The 23,871-nt window shown below is 39.4% G+C and overlaps 1 protein-coding gene across 11 annotated transcripts; it reads right to left on the reverse strand.

The window, feature by feature from the left end:
- Positions 1 to 1,335: 1,335 nt before the first annotated feature.
- MFF (mitochondrial fission factor) lies at positions 1,336 to 23,750 on the reverse strand. 11 transcript variants are annotated; one of them, XM_040567387.1, is made up of 10 exons: positions 23,570 to 23,750; positions 19,758 to 19,975; positions 18,717 to 18,889; positions 17,774 to 17,862; positions 13,943 to 14,017; positions 10,857 to 11,015; positions 8,610 to 8,627; positions 4,917 to 4,979; positions 2,566 to 2,650; positions 1,336 to 2,188 (listed from the first exon to the last, which is right to left on the reverse strand). In XM_040567387.1, exons 2-10 carry the CDS (start codon positions 19,972 to 19,974, stop codon positions 2,057 to 2,059), a joined length of 1,011 nt encoding a protein of 336 aa, XP_040423321.1. In that variant the 5' UTR covers position 19,975; positions 23,570 to 23,750; the 3' UTR covers positions 1,336 to 2,056. The 11 variants fall into 11 exon arrangements, with proteins under 11 accessions (XP_040423321.1, XP_040423322.1, XP_040423324.1 ...); XM_040567388.1 differs by lacking the exon at positions 23,570 to 23,750 and adding an exon at positions 22,811 to 22,830; XM_040567390.1 differs by lacking the exon at positions 13,943 to 14,017 and having other exon boundaries at positions 23,570 to 23,748.
- Positions 23,751 to 23,871: the final 121 nt, after the last annotated feature.

The following is a 23,871-nucleotide window of genomic DNA, read 5'->3' on the forward strand; positions in this document are numbered from 1 at the left end:
AGTGCAAAGCAGGCCTTTCCCCTTGTCTTTCACAAAGGCATTCATGCTATGAAAAAGCACAGCAACTACCCTACAGAGCCAAGGGAGGCATGTAATACAAGATGAACAAAGCTAAAAAAAATAAATACAGGGAACAGCCAAATTTAGATGACAGACAAGGAAGGAGGCACAGCAGCATACACAAAGACAGTGCAAAAGCCACGTAATAGCAGATACCGTGCCCTGCTTTACTTGTGGTAGTACATGAAATGTGCGAGTGCAGCCTCCCTCAGCCAGTCTCTCACAGGCTACATATCAAAGTGTCCAGATCTTGTGCTCAGCAACCTGTCCCGGTGTTCATCTTTCAGCAGAGAAAATCTTCTCAGCTGCTTGTGCCATCTAAACATTTGTATCTTGGGTTCCCAGCTCATACACTCTCCCAGATAAATACTGTGCAAAACAGCAGTCAGTCATAAGCAAAGTCAGATACCACGCAGCTGCATAAAGGATTTTGATATGCGTTTACCATCTTTGCAGTCTTCCAGGATGACATCCCATTCACCACAGCAGAGAAGAGCACGAATGGGCTCCTCAGTCACTTTATGTCCCAACAGGCTGCCACCCTAGTTCTGCGAGCTGCCAAGTGGAAGGAGAGAGGTTCTGCCCCACCAAACCATACAGCTGGCAGCTGCACAGAGCTGCGAGGCACCTTCCCAGTCCATGGGGCAGTGCTCCCTGCAGCTGCAGGGTAAGCCAAGGACAGCACTCAAAGTGGCCCCGTGTCATTCACTTCTGCAGCTGCTGTGCATCATCTCTCATCGGTCTGTGTACTTGTAGAGCCTAGAAATGGTCCTGCAGAGTGGTCCCAGCTGTTCCAGGAAAGGTCCCCTTTGAAGCATCTTTTTGATGTCACTGCACTTTCTCCCATGCAGTGGCGCTGTTAGGAGGCTTCACACACACCCAGGAAAGGGGCTGTGGCTGCTATAGCATTGCACAGAAGCGGCAGCCCTACATTGCTGGAAACACCAACACACAGGTCCCCCTCAGCAGCACCACGCACCATACTCCCTCAGAGTAGCCTGGCAGGTACAAAAAAGGCAGTGGATCGTGTGACTGAACCAGGGATGTTTGAACTGACCAGTACATGGGGACACCAGGCTAGCTTCTCATACCTATGTACTCACCACACACACCAAGAACAGTCTCTCAACATGCAGGACCTGGTAGCACTGCAGCAGGCTGTATGGTGCCCTCCTGCTCCTTTTGAATTGTTCAGACCATCACTGCCACTTACTCCAATGCCTGCTAGTTTAGATAACCCCCTAAATAAACTCTTAAAATAACATTAAACAATGCTTTTTGTTTGTTTGTTTTTATTAAATACACTACATTGGTATCTTGTACTCAATCTTCTGTTCACTCACAGACTGACTTGCTTAAAAATGTATTTTATAGAAAACATCTGTAAAATTAAAGCTAAAATAAAAAAATACATATTACACACCTCTGGACAGTCTGCATGTTAGCAAAGACCACCTTTTATTATTTGACCTGAACATGTGCTTAAACAAGGAACACACTCATGAAACAGGACACATACTCCTTGAATATGGCACACCTCTGAAACTAGGCAGACTAAAGGAAAACTAGTGCAATAATGTTCTGTTGTTAGATGCAATTAAACAATAACTACTTTTTATTTCTTTGTTTTGATTTTTTTCCCCCAAACCCATTCCATTTCTTCTCTTCCCACCACAAGAAAACATCCAGTGATTATTCCTGTAGGTCACTGCCCTTACATTGCATGAAGCAAACTTCATCTCAAAATCAGCTGATGCATATTTACATTGAAGCATGCAAAGGAGGATACTGCAAGTATCTGCAATGCAAATCTATTAAATACAGTATAACTGAACAACAAGGTGTCCCTTTAACACTGCAATTCTACAGCCTTTTTCTGTGGTGGTAGTTTCCAGTGTATGAATTATAAAACAGCATACAATTCAGAAACAGAAACAAATAATTTTGCAAATTTTGTTTGTATTTTCAACTACTAAGTTTTCTGGGAGAGCTGTGTCTAGCGCCGAAACCAAAGCCAACTATTGAGTAGCCAGAAAGCTACAGTAATTGAGTACATTATCATTTCCCTCTTAGCACGCTCTTTGTTTTCTTCTTCCAGAAGTTGTAGACGCCGATTAAGTTTGATTATCTAGAAATAAATAAAAGCTTTTAATACTTTAAAGTTGCCAGACTTTCTAGAAGCTTCTGAATAAGCATGTAATATTAATATCATAATTGGATGGATTTTAAACAATTGACAATGTGACTATCTTCAACTACTAGTGACCAGACCTTGCTGTCCCTAATAAGTAGGGGGGGTCAACGGAATTGGGCTCTCCAGATTGCGAGACCAATACAGATTTGTGAAGGCAGTCCAGCAGGGCTACAGAGAGGATTCCTCACCGTACTTGTTACATGGCTACCCTACCTTTACAGCCATACCATTATATTACAAAAGACAACCTGCTTCCCCATTTTACCATTACAGATTTTTGTTAGTATTATCAATGACTATGCTTTACATACCTGTCTTCTTAAGGAAGCAGCATCTACAACAGTCATGTCATCTGGTGTTCCCTCAAGCGTTGTATCCATGTTGGAAAGACCGTATCTATCAGGTTAAAGAGATTGCTTAGTCCATAATAAGATTAGCAAGTACTGTATTTTATGAACATTCTAGTTGATATACTTTTTGCTGGTGATAGGCCAAAGAACTATAAAACTTTTTAGCTTTTACAGAGTTGTATAATTCAATTGGATCCTAAATGAATAAAGCACAAAGACATATGAAATGGGTACTTGACTGAACCTGAGTGTATTGTTCTCCACATTTAAATATTTTTGAAGATTCTCCACATAGACTTCTTGCTGTCACTTGGTGTCTCCAAATACTACTTCTAGTTATTCAACTAGAGTAGTGAATGCTGAAAATTGCCCAAGCTAAAATACCAAAGTTGCAATGGATTTGAACCAACCAAATGAAGATTTGGCAAGAACTGGGTGTCTTATGCTCAGTACCTCTTCAAATATCCCACAAGAACACCTACAGAAATTAATGATCTCAGTCACAATAACCTTAGCATTTTAGGTGAAAGACAGAGAACCTTGCAAATGAAGAATTAGGTAGTCAGTGCTTGCTGAACTCAGTATACATCAGAAAGAAGGCTGTTCTCAGAACTCCTCTCAATTTTCTCGATGCAGTGATTCAGAGAAAACATTATTCTAACTCCATGGGCAAGTTATTTCAATACAGCACATTTATTAGTTGGGAGGGGGAAAAAAATCTACATAAAGTATGCGTTTTGATCATCCAAATGCTACGTCTTACCTAGATTTTTTTCCAACAACCAACAGATAAACTCCTGATGCCATACCTACCACTGAGTTTCTCTCTTCCTATCTTAAAGTCCCTGTTTCCAACATTAATTCCCTTTGACTTAACCTGCTTTCTCATCAGGACACATGAACACCTGCTGTAAACAGCTGAGGATATTGAACAAAATACATGTCAAAGCTACCAAATTGAAAATACAAGACACCTAAAAGAACATTTACCATTTAATGACACAGTTATTGGTTAACTTTGACCAACATTTGAATACAAGCAGAATTCCTTAAGCTCACAGAATGCACTTAAATTCAGATCCTATTTTTGTACCACATGTTCTTCCATCATTTTTAGCAGATGTCTATAGAATGCCCTTAGCCCATGCATGATCTCTCCCCCCTCCCCCCCATCTGTCAAAAGTTTTCCTGCCCCATTGTTCAGTAATATATTGCTTCTGAGTAAGAGTTGTTGTTTCTAAATGACAATTGCATTAGTCTGGACTTAAGAAACAATGAGATCCTTGAGCAACACTGCATAGAGGAAATTAGTTTTTAATCTGTGTTTTTTGGGGGTTGAAGGTTAAACAGGTAAAGGGAACACTTCGCTAGGTAAAATCAGGATAAAAACAGGTTTTAGTAAAGAAATATTTAAGCAACAGTCTGTCGAAGTCAAAACTGTTTTAAAAACATGATATGAGACAAAAGTTTTGGTAACTATGTTAGAAAAAAATTCTCATTAAGGCTATTTTTTAATATTCTAAGGAGACTAAACATTCATTTCAATATAGTTTGTTTACTACTTATCATTCTTTCAGTTTAGGCACTATTAAAAAGACTGAAACTTGTTATTTGCTTAGTTCTGTGAAGCTCACATTGCTATTAACAAGTCTTTAAAATAAACTTAAGTTCTTGATAAAACAATACAAACATTCCTACTCTTAAAAAAAGCCTAAAGCTCTGCACAAAAAAATCAAGTTTCATTTTCTACCATGGGTTCTTTCAAAGAAAAAGAATTTTCTGAGGATGGTCTTTCATAGCCTTTTTTTTTAAACTTGTAGAAGGTAAAAAAAAGAAAGAAATTAGGAGATCCTACCCACAGCATAGCTGTCCCCCAGCATCTCTTGGGAAAAAGAGAAGAGGCTCATCATTTCAACAGATGAGCATGTCTCCCTCCCAGGTCACAAAAATTTAATATTAAGTCACAGAACATCACTGCTGCTCTACCAATTTTCAAACAATTCCAAATGAAACTCAACTACTACTAATTAGGAAATACTCAAAGGATATTGCTAATGAAATTTAAAAGCCTCCAACTGCACATGCATTTGAGTCTGAAATTCAGCAGCACATTGTATCCACTATGTAAGTGAGGTCTTGCAAGTGACTTGGATGGGTAAGGAACAAGGGCCTGAAATACCTCAAGAGCTGAGGGGGAGGATATAAATGAGCATTATTTATAAAACATCGGAACACTCAGAAATAGAGGAATGGAAATCTGAATTTTAAAATCTAAACTAGTGGGTCATGACTAACAAGAAAATACTCTTTACCTGGTGTTGTCATGATGAGGGTTAGAGGAAGTGGTAGCAGCTGACCCACCACGTAACACTGGCCTACAGCAGGTTTTTGTAGATAGAAAGCACGAGATGGAAACAGGAAACGACGAACAGAGATAAGAAGTAAAACACACAGAACAAAAGAACATCAAAATACTTCCACTTATATCATATAATACTTCACCACAATATAATACCTGTATATTTTATTGTGAATTGCACTTTCATATTTCTTTCATTCAGATTTAATTAACACTAAAAGTGTATGCAGCTAGGATCCATAGGTAAGTTTCTGAAGGTACAGCTTCATTTGTGGAAGATTGGAACAGAGGTTTGGGAGGAGGTTATCAACCTTGTAAAAGTAACAATGGAAGACTTCATATTTAAAAAAGTCTCCCCAAAAATACAAAATCCCAGGAAAAAAGTTATCTACACACTTATAGAACAGAATAGCTTGGTTGGGACCTACATATTTTGAGTTCAACCGCCTGACCACTTCAGGCTGACCAGAAGTTAAAGCATATTACTGAGGGCACTAGCCAAATGCCTCAAACACTGGCAGGCCTGGGGTATCAGCCTCCTCACTAGGAAGCCTGTTCCGGTGTTAGGCCACACTCAGCAACCGTCCCTAGTGCCCACCTGAATGTCCTGATACAGCTTTGTGCCTTGCCACGTGTCCTGTCTGTGGTGACAGGGAGCAGAGACCCGCACGTCCCCCTCCAGTCCCCCTCCTCAGGGGAAGGCAGAGAGCAGTGAGATGGCCTCTCAGCCTTCTTCTCTCAAAACCAGAATAGCCAGGAGTCCTCAGCCTCTCCTCATAGCACATGCCTTCCAGGCTTATAAAAGCTTTTTTAGTCATCCTCTCCTCTCTCTAAGAGAAGTTTTTGTCTTTTCTTTATTCATCTATGCTAAATATAATTCAGAAAACCTGGGCTAGTAGCGTAAGGACCATTTATAAAGGAGAGGCAGATCGTTCCAGGAAGAAGTGACTAAAAGCTTCAAGTAGATGCTATGTATTCCCTTTAAGTACCGCTCTTTCAATTTTTCCCCCCTCCTTTTCTCTCTTCAGCAGAGAAGAAAAGGTTAGAGCTTTTTAAGTCGCTGCAACTATATACGCACCAGCCTGTCAGGAAGAAGTTGCCATGTCCCAGTGTACAGAGCACACGAACACAAGCAGTACCTTCTGACAAAGACAACACTGTGCATTTCAGTGCCTCTGGTAAGGAGGCAGTGTTCCACAGCTATGCTAGGTAACAAACTGAAAAAAAGATTTCAGGCTGTTGAACGATTTCTCCCATGTTCCCAATGCCAACAGCAGGTATTTGTGCTGTACACTGAACCCACATATACTCCAGCCTCTAAAATTAAAGACAACAAAAAGAGACTCTAGAGATGAAGGCTTTTATGGGTTGGAGGCAGAGGCTTGGTGCTGAGGTGGCTGGGAGAACACTGTGGCCTGACCTGAAAATGAGCAAGCACTGTGCAAAAATACCACAACCACTTGTTCCTAGACCCTGAATCGTTAAGTGAAACCTTAGCAAACTCTGCTACCCAGTGCAAGACATACTGGGATGAGGTCCTGCTCTAAAGAGCAAAGCATTCCAGTTACAGAAGATGTATATACATCTGTGAAGTTAAAAACAAAGTCCCATTGCATACCATCATGTTTTCCTGTCTAGCACAGAAGCCAGCATGATATATTTCACAAAACAAGAAAACATTCCCAACACAAAAGAATATTCTTACCCAAACAAGGTCTTTCAAAAAAAATTATCAAAATTGGTATTCCTATTTTCTAATGAGAGAAATAACTCAGCTATTTTGAAGTCCTGTCTGTCAGAGGCTGTAACTTAATACTTGGAGACAACACAAGGAATTCAGCAAAAAGCAGCTATGGAACAGGTCACAGAGTTTCTCTGTGACCAGAGCCACCTGTAATTGGCAGATATGCCAACAGCAGCTTGTCAGCATATCCCACGCTATCTAACACAGGACAGCAACATTTGAACTTTGTGTCATGAGAACAACAGATCTTAAATGTTCTCTCAACTCTTGGCCTCTGTGGTAAACTTCAGGTTTCAGAGATGTTGTAGAACTAATTGATACTAACCAACCTACGCTGCCTTTACCAAAAAAAGCCACAGGTCTGGAGGTGACTGAGTGCTGCAGCAAAGAACAAAACTAGGGTACTGCGGGTTCTGTCCAAATCGGAAACTTGATCTAAACTAAAGACAAGCCTTTAATTACACTTCCCAACACAGCCAGGCTCAGTTAAACAGCTGCACATGGCTTCCTCCTTTTCTCTGCAGTTCACATTTTTATTTCTTTACAGGTGCACCCAAAAGGTTCACCAGAATATTCTCCTGCCTCACCCACCCTTTCTACTTGCTCAGTTTCAAATATCGACAAAAAATTTACTATCTAGATAACAGTGACCTCTTAACTGAGGTCACCTTAGCCCAAAATCAGCAGCAAGTTTTTAGGTAAATACAGTATGCACAAATATAGTCAAGCTATTAAATACATGACCTTCTGAAAAGGAGTATATTAAAACTTTGTTTTCTGGCTACTTCTGTCCATTCCATCCTAAACATTACACATGATCAGAAGCAGCCTTAACCCATGTATACTCAGCACTTAACTATTTAACTGCAAATATAATTGCAGCCTAAAAATGAATGGAATGAACAGTAATACACTTTAATAACAGTGGGAGAACAGGTAATAACACAATGACCAAATGAATCTGGTTTATCTTCCTCTGCTTAGAGCAGAGTATGCAGTGGAAATACCTTGGGAACGATGCAATCAGAAACGGGTCTGGGAGGAAAACAAGAGGTGTGGATAATCTAGGTACCTGTGTCCAGCTTACATCACTTGCACACGTGAGACTGAGGCCAGCACATTCTTTGTTCAGTAGGGGCAGCAGCTATGTTGACTGCTCACTGTGCATTTCAACTTCTCTGGAAATCTCAGAATGACCGTAAGAACAGGACCTAGGACTTTATGGATGTGATCCAGATGTGAACTGGGTAAGAAGCTCAGCTTCTGAAGTACAGAATGGATTTGGGCACAGAGCAATCAGTGACTAGGTAAAACTGCTCTCCCTCCTTGCCTCAGCACTACAGTTACCTAACAAAGCAGTAGGTTTGTGTTTCTCCCAGGCTCCTTCACATCTGCAGACCATTTCATTTGCTTCTGAACTACGTTACCCTCATCCAAAGTCATGTGTACTAACTTCTATGGTCTTAACTCACATCTTATTTTACTTCTGCCATGAAAAACATCATTAACACCCTCAATATAAAACATGATCTTGCAACACCTCAGAAAATGATTATGTGGGTGAAGATTAGCACTTAGGGAGGGTTGTGGCTTTTTAGGAAGGACTATCCTGAAGAAAGGGGACAGCAATGAACTTCCATACTTTTTTCTTCCTTAATAAAAAGTTATTGGTCTAAGAGGTAAAAAATAGTTCAGATAAAGTACAGATATTAAGACAACTTTATTCTCATATGAAAATGTCTTTTTACCTGCATTTAAGACATTACAAAAATCCTTAAATACAGTTTTTATTCATTGCTTAAAGCATGTAAGATCAGTCTTCTAAAGACCAGTGTTTGGCCCTACAGTCATTTGATAGAAATTGAAATGGAAAGAGGGTTAGAACTGGGAAGCAAAACTGACCTATTATCCTTGTCCAAGCTGAAGGAAATGCAAGAGTAAACAGACAGCATAAACAGTGATCATTAGGTTGTTGCCCATTTGATTAACCTATCATGCCAGCAATGCCAATGAAACCAGGCATAATTCATCATCTGCAGCAGAATAACCAGCACCTACCGTTAGCAGTTTTAGTAGATTTGAAGCTAATTTTGAAAGTTTTTTGAAAAAAAGCAAGTCATGAAACAAGTGAAAACTATGTCTAGTGAATAATACAAGTCAGATCTTGCTCATTTTAATAAAAAGATCTCTTCTAGTAATAAGCATAACATTTAAAATAGATAACGTTTTGAGATAGAAAGCACATTATATAGAGCAAAACAACAGAGTGCAGTTTCAAACAATTTAAAATGAACAATATTTTGCAACCATGCAAGTGGATCATCCAAATTTCACATTCCTACGCCAGCTGTAGAATAACGGTGGGTATCTAAACACCCCACACAAAGAATACACTTTTACCTTATTGATTAGTTCATTATTTTGGCAACATTAGTTCGTAAGTGAATAGCACCAGTTTCCTGTTTCTTCTAGGAAGTTTAGTTAAGTATACATCAAAAATGACCCCAAGCCCGGAAGAATGATGCAGCTTTTGAAGTATTCAGAACCCTAGAATTTTTCTGGTAACTAAGGTAAGATGAAAGGCTATGTATGAATGTGTATCCAAGAAAATGTGGGCAAGAACATGCCCAATGGAAGCCAGGAATAAATCCCACTAGCTTCACTGCAGACTGGGGAAAGGGCTAGAATTTCAGTCAATTTTAACAAAGACTTTTGGCACAATATACAGTACTGTTATTCAACAACAGTTGAATCCCTCCTTATCTAGGAGCTTTAATTTTGTAAAAATAAAAATAAAGAACTTATTATTCCATCTGATCTTTTAATATTGATGATTAAAAAAAACAAAATTATCCAACTGTGGACAGTACTACAGCTTGCTCTTTCATAGAAATAAGAGGGGGTTAAGCACCCAAGTCAAGTTCAAGGAGAACTAAGCATTTCTTTTGGGTGTTTTTTTTTTTTTGGATATATAGATATATTATTTTTAATTTCTTTAAGTCCCAGATTAAGGGTATAAAGGCCAGCAAGGCTGGAGTTCTGCATGAACAACAATATGGGAATTTATATACTGTCATGTCAGCAGGCATGGTGAGCTACATGAGGTGCCAGTTTGGAAAGTAACTGCTAAAACTTCTCAATAAGATTGGCTTGATAGTTACACTTTCTTACCAAAAGAACTGGAAAACAAACCCTTTAACTTCACATCACAAAATATTAGGAGTGCTGCTGGTATGTTAGCAACCAGAGGCAGACTGGGATTTGGAAAGAACTTCCTAGCACAGGCCATACTGAAGGACTGCAGGAGGAACGAGCAGCTCCTTCCAACCCTTCTTCAAGTCCACCTCTCAGCAAGAACTACAGACTGTGTGCAGTTCTTTCCTGAACCTCTGTGTTAGCATGCTACTGAAACGAAAATTGCTTTTCATGAATTAACCTTGTTTTCACTCTTTTTATAAATGCTTCTGCAGTGTTAAAAATGACATTCTCCTAATGCTCACAACAAGGCTTGTTTTGGCTCATTACCTCTCAAAGTATAAGCTTACCCATAAGAACAAAGACAATTAATCAGAGGAGCAAGTATATATTGCCTTTTTTGCTCACAACATTGGGTGAAGTGGTCACCATCAGTCACATATCAACAAGAGGTACTATTCACTAAACTGACACAGTCTAATGTCTTGACACGTTATTACAAGCAGCATCTACAATGTCTTGCATAATATTCTACCTAGTTTCTGCACATTTCTTTTAACGATTTATGGCAACATCACCCCAATCTTATTGATTTGCACCATTACTCACCAACAGAAAAGCAGTAGGCAAGGCTAATAAACGTGCAGTTTTAGGATCAAGTATTAATTGCAGCAAATGCTGACAATCTGGGAACAGCGAAATCTCTTGCAGTCACAAATTAACATTTCCTATTTCTATTTTTACTTGGAAGGAAATCTTAATGTTTGACTGAAACAGAAGCACTTTGAAATGTGAATTTTGGACAATTAAATTGCTTATGAATAGTGAAAGCAAAGGAAAGCAAAAGCAAATAATTTCATCTCATTGTTTTATGAACAGAAGCCACACTCCACTAAAAAGAAGGGAAAAAAAAAGAAGCAGCAGAAGCTGGCAGAACCAGTGACAACCAATCACCTGCGATTTTCATCCAGCACATCCAAGACCTGCTGGTAAGCCCTACGAGTGGAAGACTGGATAAACGACAAAATGCCACGAGCAGAGTAAAGATTAGTTCCATCTTCAGGTAACATATTGGGAGGACAGACACGAGCCTGTTGCAGTGATGGTGTCACACTGTTCATACAAGCATAGTAAATGAAGAGAGAAATACTACAGTCAGATTTTTAAATCAAAAAACTTTTCAGATAGTCCCCATTCCAAAACGTTTATCGCTTGTTTTTGGTTTACCCTTCTCCCATTATAAGCTGACATCCCCAAATCCAGTAGCACAGGGATCATGAGCTATGTTTATATCAGCAGTTTAAAACTGTTATACAGGGTAGTTGTATGAAGTCCTTGCCCAGATAAGTCTGTACCTGTCGAAGTCCGTAGTGAAGTCCTCACTGACATCAATGAGAAACGTTTTTAAAAGCACAGGCATTTAAAAAAAAATCCTACCTATAATCTCTTTTCAAAACACAAGCTTTTTCAGTAAGGAGAATCTCACACAGAATAACATTTTTTTTCTTTTTGCTGTGAGTAAAGAGAATTTTGATTTACATGTGAACAGTTTAAAGACAACTGCTAGAAATCAATAAAAAAGGGGCACAGAATTCAAATCCCAGTGATAACAACTTACATGATCTGAGGTTTTGGCCATGATGAATAACAATACTTAAAAAAATAAAAATACAAAGGATTGAAATACAAGCACGAGCATTTTGGTTTACAGGACTACACAAACCTAACAGAAATAAATGAATTTTGATAAACTGCATTTGATGTGCTCATTTTCTACCTGACATTATCCACACTGTCCTTCACACATCAAGGTGTTTTTTTTTTTTTTTTAAATCAGGAGTTTTTAATTTAAAATGAGATACTTTAAGAGGAAGTCATTTGTTAGCTTAATCATTAGTATTAACATATAAATGCAAGACAAAGCATGAGTTCACTGTACCCTTTAAATCTTGGGATAGTTTTTATTCCAAGATTAGCATCCTTAATTCAACATAATCCCTTTACCTTGCCACTTGTACTTTGCCCCGACAGTTTATAGAGTTATAATGCCCATCTTTCCACTCTTGTTGGCATTTTTATGAAATTAAGCACTACCAGCAGAGTACCTGGAAGTAGACTTGATATGTGGATAATTTCTAGATAGGTCATAGCTCTATAGATACTCTGTTTTGAATGGGGCTGCTTTGCAACTGGCTGGCACAACAATCTGAACCGAGTAAGAAAGAAAATTCAATGGAAAAGAGATTCAAAACATGTTACACAGATGTCACTTCAACCACAAAGGAGTCAGAGATATCTTACGCTTCAAGAGACATGCAAAGACAGAAGTGGCTGGTGCTTGACTGATATTGGTCATTATTAATCAGTTAAAACACAAATATCTTTTCTTGTTGCTGTCGAGTAAGCTTGACCAAAAGAAAGGAAAAGAGGAGAATGAGAAATCAATAAGCATCTACTTCACTTCTTTACATATTTCATATTTCCTGTAAGAATTGCAGAATTTATTTTTTTTTATATTTAAAATGACTTATTTTGCCATTAATAGTAGTGGTCATAGCCACAAGTTTTACTCTACAATTGTACTGGAAATTCCAATATTCCCTAGAAAAATCTCCTGAAGCATGGAAATTCTGCCACTAAAGTGAATTAATGAGACTTTCTATTCACGTATGGATTTACTAGCTTGAGGAAAGGAGGAAAGAGCTGAAGGCTTGAGTTCATATTATGTTTTTATATTACAGTATTTTTTCTTGTTCATCATCTCAGATATTAGGCTCAATAACATCTTAAAAATATTGCAAAATAAGATACTGTAGAATTCCTGTTGTCCAGAATGCTATTACTGTGAATAACCACAGCAATGGCATTCATAAAGTTTGTGTAGATATTGAAAAATAAACAAAAAACACCTATTGAACTAGAACTGCACAAAATTCTCTACAAGAAAGTTACATGTGGGAAACATTATTATTATAATCTCATAAGAATAATTATATGAAGGGCTCAAACCTCAGGATTAGGGAATATGGGGGGAAAAAATAGAGGCCAAATTCTTCTATGTTTCTTTTTCAGGATTCAAAATTGTTCATCTGTAAGCATGTGGTAGTCCTTTGAACTACATCAGAGACCACGGAGAAGCAATGTTATGAAGCAAATACCTGATATACAAGTCAGCCAAGATAACATAAGAATAATTCTCTAACATTTAACATGACTACTTATCATTAGAGATTGTAGCTATTCCCCTGCTCTCTTTCATTGATAGCCAAATGATCTTAGTCTTCAATATCATTTTGTTCAAATTTTCTGAAAATAATTCTTATATGCAGCTACAGCTGGTTATTGTCTCAACACTTTCTGGCTTAAAAAAAGTAGAATTTGTAACTAAAACAAACAACTTAGAGTTACAGAAATTACTATGGAGGAGCTCAATAACATCCTACTACATGCAGAGTTTCTAGCTTCGCAGGAACCTCCCCAAAGCTTTCTCAAAATATTTGAGATATATGCAGGGTTTATTTCAGAATTTCTCAAACTATGAAATCCAACACTCTAGGGAAAAAGAGCTTCCCCTTTCTCTAAGGGAAAGGCAGGAGAAGAGAAAAAATTACCTGTTCTCCCCTTTTCAATGCAGTCTTGGTGGTTTTGACTTCTGATTCAAAGTAGAATCTTTACATCCAACATAGGCTAACAATGACCAACTAAAAGCTTAATTTCTCCAGCTAATCATAAACAGCCAAAGAACAAAGAATCAAACAGACTAAAGCTTTTTTTTTTTTTAAAAAAAAATCAGTTGTTAATTGAAGCTCTCCCTTTCCTTCTACCACCATTTACTTTTTCCTATGTTTCTTACACAGGAAAATGATTTGGCAAAGTTTGAGGAAGCCTGCAACAAAATTAGAAACCACACATTCAGTGTAGCAAAGCCTGTTTCAAATTTTATATTCTAAATTAATCTTAGTCAGAAAATTAGTAATGCAGAGAACTACATGATTAAACACACTCTTGATTTTCTTATACCAGGTAACATGTAGGCTTACGTGCAATCCTTAGTCGAAAGAGGTGACTGGAACCGTGGCATTTTATTTCTTGGGACAGTATCTGATCTGTGACACCTTGAATAATAATTGTAATCTCTTAAGTAAGCATCCTTTATAAATAGAGGGAATAAAATTTAGAGAGATTATTATTGCTACACATGTAGATAGTTATTGTGCAAGCAGGTGCCTACTTGTTAGTCTCATTTTTTTTTAAAAAAGCATTTGAGAATTACTATCTCTAACTCCCAACAAATTCTTGGAAGAGTCTCTGCATGCAAATGGATGACAACAGGCAAAAAAAAAAAACAAAAACCTATCTGTACCATGTGGAGAACACAATAAGTAGCCCAGCCAACTTCTTTGCTTCAGTCTGACAAGCTAATATAAAACATTTTGTCACTTCTAAGGTCGGACACTGGAATTTCACAGAGTACATCTGAACATTTTGTCTGAGAACATCAGTGTCCTAGATTAAAACTGGAGTATTATACTCCTATTCAGATAAAGGTTTTAAGTGACAGTACTCCATATGCCTTTTCAATGGGAACCTCACCACAGCATCTTAACAGCCTACCATGTCTATCAGAAATTTGAATCAAGGAGGTAAGAAAAACAAGCAACATTTTTTTTTTAATAGAAATTAAATATTTGAAGTAATTTGAAATTGGCTGTAAAATGTGAACTGTTCTTCCTATGAAGCTGCAAATCAGACTCAAACATTGGAATAAAGAGATAATCTTTCTCAAATTAGATCACTATAATATTCATTATTGTAGAAATAAACTGCCTGGACATGACATGAACTTACAAGTCAAGCTAGTTTTGATGATGCAGCATTATACCACTATGGCAATTAGAACAAAGCTAATGCTTTCAGCCAACACCACTCAAAATAAGAACTGCAGGAGCAGCTGGTTTCTTGCACATTTGTAAAAACAGTGAAAAAAACATTTCTCAGGGATATGACAGAAATTTTGAAGTGATATGAATGAGATATAATAGTTGCACACGTAAGTTTTCTGCAGTGCAAACAATACATTTGTAGTATAATTTCTCTATTTCAATGGTCTAATTTATCAACAAGGAAATTCATCTTAGAATAAATGCATCATATTTACCAGGAACCTCTAGAAGAAATAGCAGTCTACAAACTAAGTGATAATCACTACCATCTGAGGTAGCATTTGTACCAACCAGGTTGGTTTGCTTGTATTTCTTATTTTGAACCACTCAGTAGCACTTCCACACCGGCAGCTTCTCCAAGCAGCTTCTACAGCTAAAACTGAATGCTACATTATTAGTTTTGTTTCTAGAGTCACCACTATTTTATTTCCATTAAGCTTGCTTATTTTTTTAATATTAGATTTGCAATATGCGCCTTCTGGACCTACATTGTGAAGAACCAAGAGTCAAGAAATACCTTTCTCACCAAGTACAAAAGACTTGTATGGCTCACACAACTGCAGGAAAACCAAGTTTCACCTTGAGCATTGTAGTTTCATAATATGCATTCACAGAATATTCTCCTGAGGATTAACCAGGTTCAAAGGTACGTTCTCCACCTGGAGATTGACTCAGCCCAGGTGAGAGAGAAATATCAGACTGAGCATCACTGAGAACGCCACAGCATGTTCAAAGTGATTTCTTTTTCTGGATCACACTGAGTCAAAAGAAGCAATGATGACAGAAAAAGAAGCAATCGCTAGGAATCAGTGATTTCAAAGCAGATGATCTACACAGGAGGCACAACATAACTTTTGTCATAAGAAAACAAGTGCCTGAGAGGATGAGAGACAAATGAAGTTCTACAAATATAAGTTATCTGCAGGCTGGCAAATGTGGAACGCCACAGTGAAGAAATACAGATTCTTCCACATTGCCAGTAGAGAGCACAGATATGGGAGGCTCAATATTAGTTGTTATTCTTCATACAAACAAATAGAAGAGATTCTGGATCAATCTCAAGCTTATATAATTTTCCTAAAAGAATGGAAATGCTTTCAGGACTTGTACTTGACAGATATTATGCAGGCACAAGCATGAGCATTGAGAGAGGGAAAACTCATCTCCAGATGTGTCAGAATTTCCTAGCTTTTGTATAAACTGATATGATTTTTTGATAAACTGAGTCATGCCAAGTAGAAGTTACTTAGTTCACTGATCACATCATTTTTATATTTACAGAATTCCAGGTTTGTATTGCATTGCTAAGCCTCTTTGAAGGACTGCTAATAGATTAAGCAATTGTGACAGCAAATAGCATTTAGACAGTTTTAAACCAGCAATTCTACATATAGCAAAGCACACAGGTGAGCTTTGCAGGTTTAGAGAACTTTTGGATTTGAGAAACTCAAATGTGAGAAATCTCATAGTGACTGGATACATCCATTCAGAGCTGATCCTGACAGCTTTTCAGATCACAGCCCGGGACTTTCAGAAGAGTAAACAAACAGAGCAAGAATAAAGTGATTTCAAGAAACTGCAGCAATTCATACGCTATCTGTTTGTCCTTCAACAGCAATACATCAAAGACTGAAAAAGCAAAGCTGGTAGCATCAAAGTGGTAAATTTTTTCACACGCAGCTTCCACCACATGAAGACTGTCTATTGCTGCCTGCATTGTGTGCAGACTATCACATAGGCATTCCTGCAGAGTAATTACAAGTACATCCAGCCCAACATATTTTAACCGGATGACCGATATCAAAGTGAACTTGGGCACTTAGTAGGCTTCTGTAATATCTGCAGACTGAGATGATCAAGGAGCTTATGGACGTGAATTTCATTTTGCCAGTTCAGTGAACATATATAATTCAGTAGACTTGAGCACCTAGATATGTGCAATAAGCTTGTATCGACTAAAAGACTGATTAAGTAAGAGAAGAAAGATATGCAACAATATTTCCATGAAGATCTGGAGGAAGAAAAAGAAAGTTATAACCTCTGAAATAAGCACTAGAGTACATTTCAACAGTTTTAGACAAACTAACCCACAGGTAGATAGATACATGTACATTTAGTACTTCCTAGTAACCCTGCTGTAAATAGAAGAAAACAGGCATTTCTAGGACATAAGTCACCTGATCTGTTTTACGCTAAAAATAAATAGATCCTAAGTAGGTCTTGCACTTACTTCCCTCAATTTCCTGCAAATTAAATTTCGGGTGATTTAATAATACTGTGTTACACAGTCTACATTTGTCTAGTGTTGATGAATCCCATTGTTTGGTCTCACTTCTCATATCCTTTCAACAAGGGAAAAAGTATTCTTTATGGTAGCTGTATTAGGAATTGTTCTGATCAATACACGAAGTTTAAGTGTTACATTGTGAAAACAATTACTGGCAGGTGGAAGAATGCCATCACTCAGAACGTAGTGATTAATCAAATGACTATCATGTCTAATCAGACTATACAGACATGTACGTCTTCAGAAAGCACCATAAGAACTGCTACCTCTGATGGTATCAGAAGATGAAGTTTCCGACTTTAAATGCTACTTGCCATTTTGGTCTTAAAAGATTATGATATATATTCACAGATTCCAATGCATTAAGTATATAGACACCAAAGAAAATTGACTTGTTCTAATATTTATGAGAAAAACTGGAGATACCCATATTCCTTTGCCTATGAATTAAAACCATTATGTAATACCAGTGGGAACAGGGAACATTTTACTGCACAAAGAACTCAATTTTTTTGAGCAGATAACCTGAAAATCCAGGAAAAAAAAAAGCTACACCACTTCATAAACTGAAAAAAAAATGAAAACTCAAGAAATATGTAACAAAGCTGTAGTGCATCCCAGCACCCCATTGCTCTACTCACAGGGAATCATTTCGGGCCAGCTGGCCATTCTGCCGAGTGGCGTTTTCGCTCATGGAGCGTTCTCTTTTCAGTCTTCCTACTGAGCGAACCTGTGTACGAGGGAAGGAAGATGGAGATAAAAGACAGGGAATTCCAGCAGAGACTGAATAACTTAGCACTGGAGGATTAGCACTGGAGATTTAAGTTAGATCTGTCCTCAGATACAAAGCCATATTTTCATGGGGTTCCCAGAGATTAGGAGAAAGACATCAGACGAGAGGATCTGATGCAGGTACATGTAAAACCAACTTCCAAACTTGTTGCCATCCTTTGATATGTAGATTTGAATTTGTACGAAAGCAATCTGTTACACTTAATATTACTTCCTTTCACCAGAGGCAAATACTTTTCTACTTTGTTTTCCAAGTAGACAGAATATGCAACTTCATAAATATTTCGCAGTTCTTAAGATGTCAATTACATGCCATCCACCTGGATGCCAATACCATACCATTCTTTGAAGTACTTTTTCAAAGTTTTGTTAAAACTCACTAATCCTATGTGCTGCAATATCATATATCAATGAATACCAAAGATTAATAATACACGTCAAAACAATCTCAGTGTGTTTTCTGATAACCTGCAAATTAAAAAACTCGCAGCTTTCTCTTTAATCAAAAGGGTTATTTCGTTAAAAGTACTTTGAGCAGTTCTAATTATGACTTCATTTTGTAAGTGCTGTGTAAGCTTACTGAGACTGCCAACCCCTAGTCATCTGTCAGTGAAATATGGAACTTAAAAGGCACAGTTTAGAACAACTGCAGTGCTTATAAAAATATTATGTATTTTCCCAGCTTATGTTTGTACCAAATACGTCTACACTACTACGGAGCAATCACTGGTTCTTTCACTTTGCTTTAGAAGAAAGTTTCTCAACCAGGGAAAGAACAAAATAAGTACTAGCCTCTTCGTTCTGAGACGCCTGCTGTGGAGGTTTTTCTAGGTCCAAAAAATCTAGTGGTCGATCACTAAGAGAAATAACACGGGGAGGAGTTTTCAATGCCAGTGGTTTGAATGGAGTAGACTGAAGAAGGTCAAGGTCTGGTGGTCTGGAAAGTGGGATGTCTTCACTGTTACCTGCAAGAACATCAGTTGTCAATAGAAAGATTTCTGTGGCCTAAGGGCTGATTTTCTCAAGACTATGCCAAATAATGAAGAATATTTCTTTTTAACAATCTTGCTTGTTAAAAACTACGGTTAAAGCTTTCTTATCTAGCACGTTAACTGACACTTGTTTGAGCAGTATGCCTGAGAACAACGGTCCTGAGTAATCCTGAACAACATCAACTGTTATTAGTGAGGGCACTTTTAATCTCTAGACATAGACCTATTAAAGCATATCTGTAGACAAATACAACTAACTGGTGATTTGAACATTTCCTTCTTCCAAAGCATAAAATACACACTTCACACATTTAGCAAATTGTAAGGCCTTCAGCAGTTCCAGGTCTCTCACTGTAAAGCCTGCAGCCATAAATACTAGAGAACTCTTGAGAGAGTGCACCCAATAATAAACAGAACCTTAACATGATGGGCATTCCAATTATAATAAAAAAACATTTTGAATAAGAAGTGTCTAATATATAGTACATGCCCCAAACTTCTAACAGGAATTTTTAGCTTAATAATTAAAAAAATCAGGTATAAATCAATAACCATTAAATCTTCTCGCCCATAATCCAGAAGTGGTTTAGTAAGATGAAATGTCAGTAATTCAACTTTCTGGTCCTAATTCCTTCATTAACCGTCTCCGCTACATTACACCAAAATTATTCATGAAGCATTTTCAGAGATTGAGATGCTCATTAACTTTGACTTAAGAAGTAACAACTGTCTGAAAACTGGAAAAGCATTACACAGCTTTTTCTTTATATTGTCCTATAAGAAATTTGAGGAATTAATTTAATTGTTTGCTTATTTTTCTTATATTGAGATGCAGACATACCTGCCACTACAATCCGCTCTGGAACCTGCATCGTTACACTGGCATTTGGGAATCCTTCTGGGATGTCCTTCTCAAGGTCAGCATTTGGAGGAGCTACTTTGAGTTTTTCTGGGACCCTCATGCGCTGGCTGATTCCTTCAGTGTACTCCATTTCGTACTGAAGGCGATTAATCTCTGCCATCTCGGCAGCTGGCGATGGGAACGCAGCCCCACTCATTCTGACAAAAGAAAACCAAAAGCTCTAACAGCAATACATGAAACCAACAGAAAGCAACTAAAGGAATCTCTCTGCTGTGATTCCTGGGCACGTGTTAAAAGATCCTGAGTAGACTTTTTTAGAGAAACAAACTACACAATAAAGTATGTAGAAACTTCAGTCCCAAGGGGCTGAGCACAGCGGGCAATGAGCTGGGAACAAAGTGGTGCTGCATGCAGCACCGAAAGCTGCCCGAGGGTCCTCAACTGGAGTTGTACACAGCATGCAGAACTCCTCGTGGGTCGTGCTTGTTTGCTTTTCTAAATCACTATTCCTGCACTGGCTGGCAGAAGAAGAAAAAACATTGGTAAGATCTTCAGGATTGGTAAGGACATGGTTTCTTATCAACAACCTGTCAAGTTGGCTAGAAGACCAAGCATGTTCATAACCTGCTACCAATTACATGCAATTAAGTAAACATTTCCCTTCTGAATTTTCTGTAAATGAACATCTTACAAGGGTTTACCAATACTTTTATTTACGCAAACATTTTCTTAGAAAGCAAAGGGATTTCATAGGAAGCAGCGGAAGAATTTCCTAGAAACTGGGCTGTGATGGTTATTGATAGGGCAATTGCTGGAGAGCTGTATTGAAGACACAGACCAAGATAACTTTTTTTAAAATGCGTGCAGGGTATTCAGTTTAAGATTGGGAGGAAAAGAAATCCTAGAGCTACGCTTGACGAGGGGCTGGAAAGGGGCCACTGATGGAAACTAAAGGCTAGAAAGAAGACTCACATGGCTGAGAGAAATTTTTCTTTGAGGCAGTGGTTAGCAGACCTTGTCAATGGCTCATAGTCACTCAGATTATGGCGATGGCTTGGGTTTAGACAAACTAAACCTGGAGCCGCAGTTAGAGCAAGGCTGGGAAGTGGTTCCAGCAGAAGCTGAGCTGCAAGGAATACTCAGATGTGAGAAACTTTTCATCCAGGCAGCAGCTGGGGGGCCCTGTCCATAGCTCAGCCTGAGGTTACGGTTACTTTTACTGGTAGGGTTAAGAGAATTATATATTTCTACACATACATGCACACATACGAAATGCAAATACAGTTACCATGGGAAATCCAAAGGAAACAAAGCTTGCCTTAGCAAGAAATCTTTTGCTGGTACTGCTTGGAGTAGCTCCCTAAATGAAGCAATCGATTCTGGCAAAAGAGCATTTTTTTGCCACTATAATTGCAACTGCATTCTTTTACTATTTTGGGCAGCAAGGCCACGTCTGTTGCTGTGCACATGCTCTAACAAGCCGAGCATGCACAGCTTGGCCAACAAAACATTGCAGGGCAGAGCATCTGCGTGGCAGGCGAGACAGCACACAAGCCCCGCTGCCCACCACCCAGCCTGCGACCACAAAAAAACACCTCCTGTGTGAGAGCCGCACACCTTTGTCAGCCTGCTGCCACGAGCTAACTCATACAACGTGCCCTTCTTCCTCCCTCAGGCCTTCACCTTGGGAGCCACCCAAGGAAAGTCAGCCCCTCTAACCCTATTTTTTGGTGTCAGTGTTAATGTTGCAATCATGACATACAAGGGCAGATTTTGCATGTTTTTCGATATAGGTAGTGTGCTTCCTACGGAACCAAACCAAGCCAGCTACCCTTAGTCCCATCAACCTTCCTGGGCACAGAATGAATAGAGCATCTCCAATAGCTTATAGTTTCATGAATTATAATGTAATTTCATGTAATTATAATTAGACTAATGCTTGGCCTCGTCACACAGGAACAGTACTTCCCCTATTTATCAGTCAAACCCCAAATTAATAGTAATCTGCAGACAACAGAAATAAGCACACAGAAGGATATGGTCGCCGTCAGACTGTATTAAATGCACAAATTCAATATATTAAAAGTCTGATCCACTTGGCAATCCATCCTGGGACCCTCGGTGCTATTCTGAAGACTCCCAATCACCACAGATCAAATGAAATAATCTCACTCATCTCAAAGCCTCACTCACTCCAGCACACGAAGAGAACTGGGGCTCACGGAGAAGGTCTCCATTCCGCATAAACTTAAAAAAAACCACCACCACAAAAACACAAAGAAAATACCTGAAATTATGCACTGATTTAATCCATCTGTATTAATTCTTACTGTTTGTATGTACCAAACGACAGGAATTTGAACGACCCTTTTCACTAGCAATAAACACTCCAAAATACATGTCCTTTGTAGTAGCTCAAGAGGTGCACAAGCAGCTCTGTCACTTCATAACTCGTAGATTTCACGTTTTTTTCTTGTTGTTGCTGCCCTTTGGTCTTGCAAGCTATGTTCACCTCTCTTGTGAGATGTCAGCCCCATCGGCCAGTGACATGAAAAAAGACCACAGTCTTCAGCAATTCTGCTTCCCAAAAATATGCCTTTCCTTTCCAAAGAGGGTCTATGATCAATAAAGTATTTCCAGACCAATAGTAGTAAAAAAAAGTATTAAAAATCATAACATCAGTATCAGTAATAAATTTCAAGACCTTAAAGTACCCAGGATGTCTACTGGCAGCAGCATACAAAATAGTTACCGCTCACAAGATGTAACTAAAGGTCTTTGACAGCTTGTTTGCTTTCTTACTCTGAAACACCCACACAGCTCTAATGTTTGTTCTCAAGCACCACCACAGTGCTTACTGCACACCACAGCTTCCCTAAAGTTTGGCATCACCTTAGTATATAAGTCAGCATGACAACTGCCTTCCAGCTGTAAGATAAAATACACAAAAACAGACAGCACCAGAGAATCATCCCATAAATGATTTATGAATAAAATATTACTGTTCAGGCTCAGCTGTACCCGGTACTTGCCAAGGACTCAGTAACAACTCCATGTCTCCCTACTCCTGCCTCTCTTGTCTACTTCTTGCCATTGAAAATTGTTTTCTTTTTCCACATCGATCTCAACTTCTAACCCTTCTTGCAAGGGAACGGCAAAGCAAACAGCACTGAGATTGCTGCAAGAAAAAACTGATGATAACTGAGTGAGGCTTGTTAATAAAAATTTAATTGTTTAAAGGGAGCATAAATAGAAGTCATGCGGTTTTCTGGGGTAGTGTCAGTAACGTATTCTGAAAAATAAAAGATCACAGAGAAAGAGGGCTGTAAAGTTGATGTTTATGGAATTAACCAACTCTGAAGAGGAATGAGAACAGAAGAGTGCCTAAGAACGAGGAGATAAAAGCATAAAAGCGTTTAAGACCGACAAAATAAAAAATAACGAAATAAAACCACGGTCTGAGAGCAGGACACAGGAAGGGCAGACGCAGCTGAGCACAGAGGAGCTCGGGCAGCATCTCACGGAAACGCGAGGAGACAAAGCGGGGCGGGCAGGGGAGGCCGCCCGGGCCCTCAGCGGCCGCACGGGGAAGGCTGCGGGTGCCCGGCGGGGGTCCCCCCATCTCCCCCCGTTACCCCCCGCATTCCCCCGTCCCCCCCGGGGCTGGCAGGAGCCAGAGCCCCTGGCGAGGCCGAGCCGGGCGGGCCGCAGCCGGTCAGGACCCCCGGCCCCGTCTCCGGGCGGGCGGAGGCCACAGGGGGAGGCCGCGGGGGGAGCCGGGCCGCACTCACCCCCACGCGGCCCGTGGCCGGGGCCGGGGCCGGGGCCGGTCCCACGGCGGGGCGTCAAGCGGCGCGCGGCGCCCTCAGCCCAGCGGCAGGTAAGAGGCGAAGCCCGGCAGGATTGACCCCATCGGGCTCCCGTAAGGGCTGCCGGGCCGGGCACCGCGCGTCACGTGGTTAAAAAAAGGGCGGAAGCGTTTCCCGCTGAGGCCTCACGCGCGGGGCGGCCCGACGGCGTCCATTTTGAGTGAGGGCAGCGGCGGCGCGGAGGCCTCAGGGGGAGCTGGTTCTGCGGGGCGCCTGCAGCGTTA

This window comes from Cygnus olor, chromosome 9 (assembly GCF_009769625.2).
Source record: "Cygnus olor isolate bCygOlo1 chromosome 9, bCygOlo1.pri.v2, whole genome shotgun sequence".
NCBI classification, from domain to species: domain Eukaryota; kingdom Metazoa; phylum Chordata; class Aves; order Anseriformes; family Anatidae; genus Cygnus; species Cygnus olor.